At 38.2% G+C, this 11,446-nt stretch overlaps 1 protein-coding gene across 2 annotated transcripts; it reads right to left on the bottom strand.

Annotated features, from left to right (window-relative positions):
• Positions 1-615: 615 nt before the first annotated feature.
• On the bottom strand, positions 616-6,232 carry LOC121794615 (65-kDa microtubule-associated protein 6-like). Of its 2 annotated transcripts, XM_042192863.1 has the most exons (13): positions 5,405-6,232; positions 4,622-4,825; positions 3,692-3,955; positions 3,197-3,412; positions 2,969-3,124; positions 2,726-2,885; positions 2,465-2,616; positions 2,285-2,372; positions 2,130-2,203; positions 1,979-2,053; positions 1,441-1,777; positions 1,330-1,366; positions 616-937 (listed from the first exon to the last, which is right to left on the bottom strand). In XM_042192863.1, exons 1-11 carry the CDS (start codon positions 5,483-5,485, stop codon positions 1,442-1,444), a joined length of 1,806 nt encoding a protein of 601 aa, XP_042048797.1. In that variant the 5' UTR covers positions 5,486-6,232; the 3' UTR covers positions 616-937; positions 1,330-1,366; position 1,441. The 2 variants fall into 2 exon arrangements, with proteins under 2 accessions (XP_042048797.1, XP_042048796.1); XM_042192862.1 differs by lacking the exon at positions 616-937 and having other exon boundaries at positions 1,032-1,366.
• Positions 6,233-11,446: the final 5,214 nt, after the last annotated feature.

The following is an 11,446-nucleotide window of genomic DNA, read 5'->3' as shown; positions in this document are numbered from 1 at the left end:
ACTTCTTCTCCAAACATAAAATTCTAATTTTAGTTTCGCAATCAGTAAATATTCTGCTTCACACAATGGGAACATGCCACGTCGAAATGCCATTATTTTTGTTATCCGATCTCCCGCCTCGTATCTCGTACCATTATCTAATTATGGAAAATCGCCATTATTACTTTCCAATAGAGCTGAATGCGTTATTTTTTTATAATTGGAGTATAGTATTTTTTGTTTACTAATCCATAATTAGGATTTACTCAGCCAAGCCCAAGGGGACATCAAGCTCTGTAAATAGTGACTAACTGAGATCTAAGATTTAAACTCCATTTCCACGCCCTGGCCTCGAGTCATAAAAATTAATTATGATTTATAAATTTATAATTAGATTACAGGTATAATATGGTTTCATTTTAAACGTTTGTGTATACATCTATTGTGAATATATTTATACCCTATTAGATGATTAATATATTTAAAGGGATTTGGAGGTTTGGTGGCAAACATGATAATTGATATAGATAATTCATTAACATTTAAAAAGTACCCCATGTTTCAATTAATTAACGTGTTCATTGTCTCTCCCTCATACGTGTATTCTTGTGATCAATACAATTTTAGTACACTTGATTTCTAACATGAATTCAGTTTTTTTTTATATCTATTACTTTAAACAATTGTACATTAAAAAATTGATGTCAGTTTCAAAAGTTGCTATTTTTGAAAAGGAAATAAACATTAAGTAGTTGGGGTTTGTTTTGTGTCCACGTATGAGCATAAAAAGATGGATTCCACCAACGGGTTGTAGCGCAGTTGGCGCCAACTGTGCTGCTGTGGTGACCTTGAGGTCACGGGTTCAAACCCCACCACCCGCTGAGAGACTTTCGGCCTTAATCCGCAAGCCCGGTCGAGCAGGCTTAATCCAATTCTGCCGAAGGCGATTTCGGAACACCTATGGTCAAACCAAAAAAAAAGAAGACTGATTCCACATCCAGTTTCGTTAGTGTAGATAAAGGCAGTTAATTCTACACTAGTATTTCAAAATATGTGAATAGACTATCGAGTATTGCATATTTGAACCTTTCAAAGCAATCACCAATAATCCAAAACGCAAACAGAATACTCTAAAAAATAGAACTCAGGCCACAACCGAAAGCCCTATATACAAGCAAACCGACGTCAATAAACATAAAACTCCCTCCTAATTCGACAGCACGATACACTAGTATTTCCAATTAGCTATTTCCTAGTATATAATAAACAACACTATACTATGCTACCCCATACTTCCATAAATCAGCAAGATGCAAGTTAAATACACGCTAAAACGATGATGTGCATCACCTATATTGACAAGCCCCTGTCGATTCCACCGCATCATCTGCACAACAAAATGAGACATGAGCTGATACTTCTCAAGAACTACCAAGACAGTGATCAGTAATGTCTACATACTTCAGACTTGAGGAGGGGACTCAGGCTCCGAGCCACCAATAGAGGAAAATGAGATGGTATCTTCTTTGGGTATAGCAACAAAGTTCAGAGGTGCAGTGGAGAGCCTTCTCATTTCCTTGAAATAGCCGTTTTGGCGTCCTGAATATGAACGTGGTGTAAGGAGCTCGGGAGTTGCAGCACCAACTGAGTTGCGACGAGGCGAGGGTGTCACCGATCCATTCCCATATGCTCGATGGCCGTTTTGATTCCTGAAGCTGTTGCTTCTCCTGGGAATTGGCTTAGACCCATATATAGATTCTATCTCAGTATGTAGCATATCTTGCAGTTTCTTCTGATCCTAAATTGAGAAAAGGTAGATGGGCAAAAGAACATGAGAACCATTGAAAATCATCGCTCGATTGTTTTCCTTACAAGCATATTGTTCAGGAAACATAAGGCGCATTAAGCACTCTACCACCAAGCCAACACAAAATGTTCTTTTATTTCTTTACCATGTTATCAACAAAGAATTTCACAAAGATAATCTAATCTTAATTACCCGAGCTCTCCTCTTCTCCTCTTCCTTGAGTCGTCTGGCTTGTTTGTAGTCCTCCAAAATTGACACCAAACGCACCTGCATATTACAGGCAGAATAAATGAGCAAAACACTAAAACACTTGCAATATACTGAAAGATTTTAAATCACTCACTCCATCATAAAGAAACAGCTTCTGTTTCTCCTTCTCCCATGCAAGAGTCCTGCTAATTAGATTATCAACCACAGCTGCAAATTTTATCTCATTAACCCCAGAAATACGATCAGCTAAGATAAGGAAAGATATCATCAACGGGTCAGACAAAGTACCTGGAATCTTATTTATCATGATCCTTGCTCGCTCTGCACGCTTAAGGTTTATATGTGCACCTCTTCCAGCACTGTAACGATTGTGATCCTGGAAGATCAATAAAAAGAAATGATAAATTGGTAGTGACAGAACTCCAATATCTGTTTTGAATATATCCTAAACATGATATGGCAGCTTACAAGGTTATAATCTTCAAGCCACTTTTCCTCATCACATGCAGAAAGCCACCGGTCTATCTTTTCCATTATTTCTTTGCGGCTTAAAGCTTCGTCTTTGACTCTACATATTTGTGCCTCGATGTTAGCTAAGAGCTCACTTGGATCCACCAAGCCTGCAGTACGATCGAGTTGCACCCATTAACTTCACTAAGAATCAACAAGACTGTGGGGGGGGGGGGGAGGACGAGAGACAAGAAGTACTTAACGAAACAGATTAATCACCTGAATCAATCAATGCACTGGTTTTTTCAGCAGCTGTGCTTTGATCTGGTTGAATATGAATTTTACAACAAATATCTTCCAACTCCGACCTCTTCTTCAGCACAAGTTCCTTCAACCTACTTGTTTTTAGTTTTGTGAGCCTCTCAACCTCTGCCGATACCTGTCAAAGATGACATTCCAAATAATCAACTAACGTTGCTGGAAAGAAGCCGCACAGTTGGGCAGTTCATACTGCTTCTGTACCTGCTGAACTATCTCCGGCGAAAGAGCGCCTGGTTGCACAATTTCTGATTCTGACAAACCAAGGACAGAAGTAATTCTCAGTAAGCTAGCCTTGTCTTCTTTCGATGTGTCCATCAAGTTCCAGAGTTCAAAGAGAGACCCGGAAACATCTTTCAACTGCAGCAACCATAGTTCTTAATGAGCAAGAAAATAAAATATTCAGACAAAAGACTATGAGAGTCCAAATACCTTTTGAAGACGGAACTTTTTCTCCGTTTTCAACTTAAGGACAGCTTGATCAAGTCCCTCCAATGTGCTGTCGCTGATATTCGTAACAAGCCCCATACTTGAACCATGCAAGCTTGGGTGAATATCACTCACAGTTTGGCTAAAATCTATACTAAGGATACCACACAAAGTATGGACTTCGTTAACATAATCCATGACTTTCTGGAGACGCTCAGACTGCCAAGAAGAAGAAGAAGAGTAGTTTTAAAACCAGAGTCGAGCAAAATATCCGTTGCAACTAATGGGTACTCAAATCAATTTTGGGACTTCTACAGTATCCTTCAGCAAAAACAGTAGTTCAAACTGTGAATAAAGCACTTCCAAATTAAATAATAAGGCCATATAAAGTTTCCATGCTATAGTTCATTATAAAGACTGGAAAGATGCAGAAATAGTGGATGCACAATACAGAATATACTCTTTGCATGAATTTTCATGTTTAATGCACCCGTCTACCTTCTCTTTCTGAAGAACACGAAGTTTTGATTGATGTTCCGTGAGTTTTCTCACTGACAAGTCTTGTTCTTCCATAGTCAAGGCGCTTATGGAACTGGCAGTACTGCCATAACCAGAGATCTCGCCGCTAATTTTCTCAATTTGTGACTTGATATCTGCAAATTGTTTCATTCTTTCCTCCTTCTTTAGTTTTAGGTCTTCCGCTAACGGTCTGACTGAGGCTAGTTTCCCTTTCAAAGATTGGGCTTTCTTGTCAGACTGCACCTGTTGGTTTGGAAAATATCACCCCATCAATATTATATAACCAATCAAACGTTTATAATGGAAATCGAGTTGATATTAATAATAATGAATGGTTCTAACTTTGGTCTCTTAATGCAATTTTCAGCAATGCAACAAGGAGCTGAAAAGCTCAGTAAATAAATAGCCTAGATAACACAGATAGCATAACCAGGACAGAATAGAATATAAGATTATTGCAGATGCAGTGTAATGCAATACACCATAATGTTTTATATAGCGCCACAAGAATACAGAATCAGGGAGTTGTCATTCAGCCAATTACAAACTACGGGCCACTCGTAATAATATATAGAAAACTTCATTTAATAAGCAAAAACAAGTAGGAGAAATTTTCAAAGCTTTGATAAACATTGATTTTGTACTGCTTTATGTTGTTTTACTCAGCTCAGTCCATTTGACAAGAATTGGGCGCGTAGTACAGCTTCACTCATAATCATGTGATTCAAACCATCACTATAGCTTTGCCGAATTTGGAAGTGAAAGTAGAAAGGTACTTATTACGCATTCTTGCACGATATGTTCTATAATAATATTTCAGTGGAAGGAAGAAACGGAAGGTCGGATTAAAGAATAAAGTATGCAAAATGGCAGTGCTGATTGTTTTAAGTGCTAAACCCGCTTCATTACCGGCAAATTAATGTTGATTTCCACGAGAGTTGCAATAAGCATTGCAACCTCAGCTTCCAGGGAAGCAATAGATTGATGAAGGCAAGCCTTGGCATTTGCGGCCTCATCAACCTTTCTTCTGTATACCTCCAAACACTCTCTTTCAAGCTCCATTAACATGCGGTCTTTATCAGATTGAGTCTCCCCAATTTCAGTCCATAGTTGCTGTTCATCAAAACAATAACAAAACCACTAAGTAAATCACACTCTATTACCATCATCACAGTCTTACCTAAGGAAACAAAAATATTGTGATATTCAAACAAGGAGATACTATGAAATAGTACTACATCTTTTCTTTATCATTAGAAAACTCAGGTTATATACAGGAACATATTTGACATCATATACTTTACAAATTATAAACTTTAACAGAGAAACTATCGATAAAAAATTAATCTTTCTCCTTGAGACTGAAGAAACAGAGGCTTACTGGAGAGGAAAATCTTCAAGATAAAACTTGGAAGGGGAAAAAAGGAATGCAGAAAAATTTATGAAGTACTACTAGTAATAAATTACATATCCACACATGATAGTACATACATAGATTTCCACCCTTATCCTATAAAATTTAACAAATGGAAAAAGAAAGAAGAAAAAATCAAAGTGAAAAAGTTAAACAGAAATCATGAAAACTACTCAAGAAAACCAAAAAGGGAAATTGCACTTAAGATGTCAAAATTCAACATTTTCAACGCCGTGTGTGTGTGTGTGTGTGTGTGTGGGAGACAGAGAGAGAGAAACCTGAAGTTCTTTGAGCAGAGTATTACAAGTATTGCTTGTATGGAAACTGATGGAATCACTCCCAAACGCAGCAGTCATCATTTTCACCACTGATTAAACGCTTCCCTTTCTAATATTTCTTCCCACCACCACCACCACTCAACAATGTGCAGAAGGCAAACAGAGCAAAGGAGAAAAAGGCAAAAGAAACCCTTGGAAAAAATAATGGTCTAAAGGCTTGAGCTTTACAGTCCTCAAGAAGAAGCAAGGTAGAGAATATTAGCTTTCACAGCTAAAAAGGAAAAAGCGCAGCAGCATCAAGGCTCCTTCTCTCACTGTCTCCTTTACATGTGTTGTTAAAAGGAGAAGCCAAAAAGAGACTATGCTCCACCATTTCCACTTCTCTCTCTGCCGTTAACAGATTTGAAGCTAAATTCAACGCAAATGAACACACAACTACCAACCCCGCGGATGAAAACAAACTTTTTTGTTTGCGTCTAGTTGTTTAATTTCATTAATTTAAAGAAACGGGAGAAAATTGGAAAAATTAGGTATTACTACTAAAAAAGAAATGAAGAAGAAGGAGAAGGAGGAGGAGGAGGAGGAGGAGGTAGCGCCAACCCAATTATTATGCGGCAACAGCTATCACAATCACAACTATTGCTGCATTTTAATACTCTTTTTACGCAGGTGGAAAACAGAAGGAGAAGATGATGATGACAGTGGTGATTTTGGTGTTCAGGGGTGGCTAACTTGCGCGCAAATGCAGGTGGATCTGTGCGAATTCTATGCTACGGTGCGCCTCCGGTGTTAAAACTATAGAGAGGATTTGGAATGGAATATTTTTCATTCATTATTTACAGTATATATTATGCCATTAGTCATGCGGAATTGCTATCTCCACTCCCTGTCTCACTACTGCCACTCTCGTCTTGTTTTTACGTCAAGCCGACCATTTTTGCGGAAACATCAATCTATTTACTCGATTTATTTTACTTATAAATAGTAGTACTCCCTATTTATGTGTTTTGTCTTTCGTATTATTTATATTTATATTTATATTTATATTTATATTTATATTTATATTTATATTTATATTTATATTTATATTTATATTTATATTTATATTTATATTTATATTTATCTACAATTATTTCAAATGCATATAAACAGAAGATTATCATTATTTGTATATCTAGCTTCTTAGTACTTATGGAGTCTATAACAGAATAATCAAGTAGAGTAAAATTTTATTAGTTGACCATCGTATCCAATTTCCATCCAAATATCACCTCATATATAACTGTAGCTTTTGAATAAAGATTATGGATACTAATGCTTAATTCAATCTATATTTGAGAAGGAAAACTCAGCTAATTGAGATCTCCTGACCCAATAACTCTATTTATAGAAGTCAATTCACACTATTTAATTCTAATCACGAACAAAGTACTACTATATCATAGTCAAAATTAACATTTTAGTTTTACCAATATGGTTATGTTTTTTCTTTCGAAAATCCCAATACAACACAGTGATGAATGTGGAATATGATGGCATTAACGGTCCAATAGATATTTTGATATTTCCAAATATAAATGGTAAGAGAGTTAGAGTAGTAAATAAATTTAATGAAGTACATTTTAGTTTGTAAAATATTTCATCGTTAATTAATTGGAAAATCGAATCATCTTATATACTCCTTGATATGGGCGGACTCACGTAGAGAAAGGTAGGGCTGTAGCCCTTAGGGCATTCACACTGGTGCGGATGTCCCGGCGGACATCCCCGCGGATAGGGATGTCAATTTAGCCCGCAATTCGTGGGCTGACCCGAATAGCCCGCCAAATTTATAGGGTTAGGGCTGAAAATTTCCAGCCCGATAAAATTACAGCCCGATTAGCCCGCACCCGATTAACCCGCAACCCGTTAGGGCCAGACCCGAAAACCCGATGGGCTGGCCCGAAAACCCGATAAAATTTATATTGTTCTATTTGTTTGACTCTAATTTGACACTTCATTGATTATTTTATAATACAGATTACTGAAAAAATAACTTTCCATTTTATATATTAAATATATAAATTATATATCAAGTTTTTATTAATATAATAATAGATAAATGAATTAGAAACTTCAAATTCACTAAAAAAATATATTTAAATTTCTAAACATGCTTTAAAATTTCTTGATGTTTATGTTTTATGTGGCATAAATCTCAAATATTAGTATTTGATCATGTTAATATTTGAGTTTACGCATATATCTCAAATTTATCATAATTAAATATTTTACATTTTATAAATATAACTAATTTTCACCATTATTTATTGGATTGATCGCATGTTAATTTTATCAATAGCAACCCGATTAACCCGATGGGCTAGCCCGAAACCCGAGCTTTTAGGGTTAGGGCTGAACTTTTATAACCCGAAAACACCTCATGTCATGTCATAAGAACTTCCCACTGCATAGTGGCGGACATCTCGACGAACTTCCCACAATAATAAAAATTCACAAATTCACCAAATTAAACAATTTACGGAATTAAAATTTTGACACGAATACGGAGAAAATACAACCACTTTATTTAAAAGAAAAGTTACATAATCATTAAAAAAACATACATAATTTTAAAATAAAATGCATAGTTAAAACAAAAATACATAGTTCAACGAACCGTATATATTGATGGTTATTTTAGTGTCATTGGATTAACTTGATTGATCAATATTGTCATAAGAGACATCATATAAGTTTGGAAGTGCGGAGTGCACGCTTGTTTGAAAGACGGGGGTTCGGGGGCAGCGCCCCCGAGTTGCGGGGTCCAAGGGGCAGAGCCCCAGGCCAGCTTGGAAATTTTTTATTTCCATTAAAGTTGTTCTGTAGAAAATTCATCCGGAAATATAATTTCTGATAATCGAATGACTGATTTACAATGTTCGAAACTCCTTAAAAATCTCCCTAACATATATAGAGTTTTTTAAAAAAATAAAAAATAAAATAAAAAATCGGGACGTCCGTCGTCGTCAACGCAATGGCGGACGTCCGCACGGACGTCCCGGGAACGCCACGGAACTCCGGTGTCCGCAGCGGACGTCCGTATCCGTGCCTCTCTCGCCTAATGGCGGACGTCCGCCGGGACGGCCGCCATTGCGGATGCTCTTAATGAATTATTTTTTTAACATTTTTCTTTCATAATTTTTTATAATTTATTCCTATTTTATATCTATATTTATATTAAAGCCCTTATTAATCATATAAATTACTTAAAAAATATTTTTAAACTATATTTTGAAAATATAGCCCTTGCTAATGCTTATCTCCAAGTCCGCCCATGCTCCTTGAGTGTGCACATTTTAAAAATGCAATAATATTCTTCGGTTTTATATGGATGAATAACTATCACAAACTATAAAGTAAAAAAATCGAACGAAAGTAGTCAATTTTGAAATGGTCGATCGAATATATTATCTTTATATAATATGACACCATAAAACCAAAAACAACTGTCTAATCTATAACTGATACGAATGTGCCAGAAAAACAATCTACATGTGATCATTATTTGGATATATTATTCAGAGTTCTACTTAACTAAAAATATTCGGAATTTGTTTATCATTGAAAAAGAAAAGAAGTTGAATTAATTAAGTAGGGTACGTGTGCAATAATGTCTAAATAGACACCTCAAATATAACTAAATTGTGCATGACGAAACACGCAGTTATATTTATATGGTGCATGGGACTGTATTATAGTATACTCAATTTTTATAACAATTGTCAAAGTACTTAATTACATATTGAGGATGCATAATGTAGTGGATTAGGTCGCTCCAGCCCAATCATTGCCTAATAACAAATAATGTAACCAAACTCAATAATGACGATATTATGATGATTTATAAGGCCATCCACAACGCTGTTCCTATACCGTTCCTTAACCGTTCCTTAAACCACTATTTGAGGGCCCCACTGTACTTTTTTACTCCATTCCTTAACTAAGGAACGGAACCTGCAACCCTCGTTCCTTAACCGTTCCTTAAATTACTATTCATTCAATTTCATTTTTTTTTAATTTCAACTCAATTCAATTAAAAAAACAAACACATTTTATTAAAAAACACACAACATTAAAACAAAGTTACAACTTAAACTTAAAAAAATAAAAAGCACACAATTAAAATCATAAAAAAATAAAAGTACACAATTTTAATAATTTCATCCGCCAAAGTTTGCCCAAATGTGCTCAATTAGATCATGTTGGAGTTGGGTGTGGGCGCTAGAGTCGCGTGTCCTTGCACGAATAGATAACCGTTCTTGTATAGACGGATGCGCTCCACTTCGAGGCGGACTACTTGCGGTTGAGCTTCCGGGGGATTCGGGGTCGAACCAATTTCCCGCCTCGGGTCCTTCGTCTTGGACAATCATGTTGTGCAAGATTATGCACGTATACATGATGTCGACCATGTTCTCCATGAACCACGTACGAGCCGGGGCTTTGATGATGTTGAAGCGCGCTTGGAGAACCCCGAACGCCCTCTCCACATCCTTGCGAGCAGCCTCCTGCTTCTGCGCAAAAAGAGCCTGCTTTGGGTTCGCAGACCCACTGCACGTCTTCACGAAGGTAGGCCACTTCGGGTAGATGCCATCGGCGAGATAGTACCCCATTTTATAAAGCCGATTGTTGGCGACGAAGTTGATGGCCGGCGCTTTACCATCCAAAACTTCGGTCAAGAGGTCGGACTGGTTGAGCACGTTTACGTCGTTGTTCGACCCGGGGACCCCGAAGTACGCGTGCCAGATCCAAAGGCGGTAGTCGGCAACAACCTCGAGTATAACGGTTGGGTGGGTACCTTTGTGGCCGCTCGTGTAGGACCCCTTCCACGCCACCGGGCAATTCTTCCATTGCCAGTGCATGCAATCGACGCTGCCGAGCATCCCTGGGAATTCGTGCACTGTTTCGTGAAGGTCGAGAAGGAACTGACAATCGGCCGTGCTTGGCCTCCGGAGAAATTCGTCGGTGAAGGCTGCCCGGATGCCTTTGCAGAATTTGAGCAAGCACATTCGCCCAGTGCTATCTCCGATGTGGAGGTATTCGTCGAACATGTCGGCCGTTTGTCCAGTCGCAAGCTGGCGGATTGCTGCAGTACATTTCTGCAGCGTCGTGTGGCTGGGACGTCCGACCGCGTCGAACCCTTCTTGGAAGAACTCTTCCCGGGCTGCCAAAGTATTCGCGATGTGGAGAAATAACGGTTTCCCCATGCGGAAACGGCGACGGAAGTACGTATCTCCCCAAACCGGGTTATCGCAGAAGTAGTCGCGTACTAACCTTGCGGCGGCTTCCTCCCGGTTACGATGGATGTACGTACGGGAGCGACGTTGGGGCGGAGCGGCTTCTTCCGCCTCCCGTCGTCGATCTTCTTCAAGTGATTGTTCCAATATTTGACGCATTTGTTCATAAGGATCCATTAGTTTGATTAAATTTGGGAGAAGGAAAATAGAGTTGATTTGAGATGAAAATTGGGGTGGAAATAGAGAGAAATAGATGTGTGTTTGTGATTGAAATGAGTATGAAATAGGAGTATTTATAGAGTAAATAAATAAATTAAAAAAAAAACGGCTATAAAATTAACGGTCTCATTACCGTTAATAAAAAAAAAAAATTTTTTTTTTATTAAATTCGAATTTTTTTTAAAAAAAATGAATTATTGCGTCATCGGGACGAAGCCCACTCGCGGGGCAGCGAGTGGGCTTCACGCGTCGAATGGGAGTCCGCCACGTCGCCTCGGCGCGTGGCGGAACGTTTCGTTCCGCGTTCCGGAGGAACGAAACGCGGCACGGCATGGGAACGGTGGCGGCACGGAATGGCGACGGAACGCACGCTGCAACGCGTGCCGCCGCGAAACCGTTCCTCCGGAACGGCATAGGAACGGCGACGGCACCGCGTTGCGGATGCTCTAACATACAATGTATATCAACATCTAAAGTGAAAGAATTTTATCAAGAGAATATATGCCATCAACTATGACTAGTCCTTTATCCCCAAACCTACTATATT

This window comes from Salvia splendens, chromosome 3 (assembly GCF_004379255.2).
Source record: "Salvia splendens isolate huo1 chromosome 3, SspV2, whole genome shotgun sequence".
Taxonomy (NCBI): Eukaryota; Viridiplantae; Streptophyta; class Magnoliopsida; order Lamiales; family Lamiaceae; genus Salvia; species Salvia splendens.
Note: the sequence above shows the minus strand (reverse complement) of the source record. Positions and strands in the feature narration are given on the sequence as shown.

Excerpts from the sequence above, each read along its gene's own strand:
- LOC121794615 (XM_042192863.1), bottom strand. The coding sequence starts at position 5,485 with ATGATGACTGCTGCGTTTGGGAGTGATTCCATCAGTTTCCATACAAGC. Across the intron at positions 4,826-5,404 it reads CTCTGCTCAAAGAACTTCAG|CAACTATGGACTGAAATTGG; the intron begins GTTTCTCTCTCT and ends TTTGATGAACAG. Across the intron at positions 3,413-3,691 it reads GTGTTCTTCAGAAAGAGAAG|TCTGAGCGTCTCCAGAAAGT; the intron begins GTAGACGGGTGC and ends TCTTCTTGGCAG.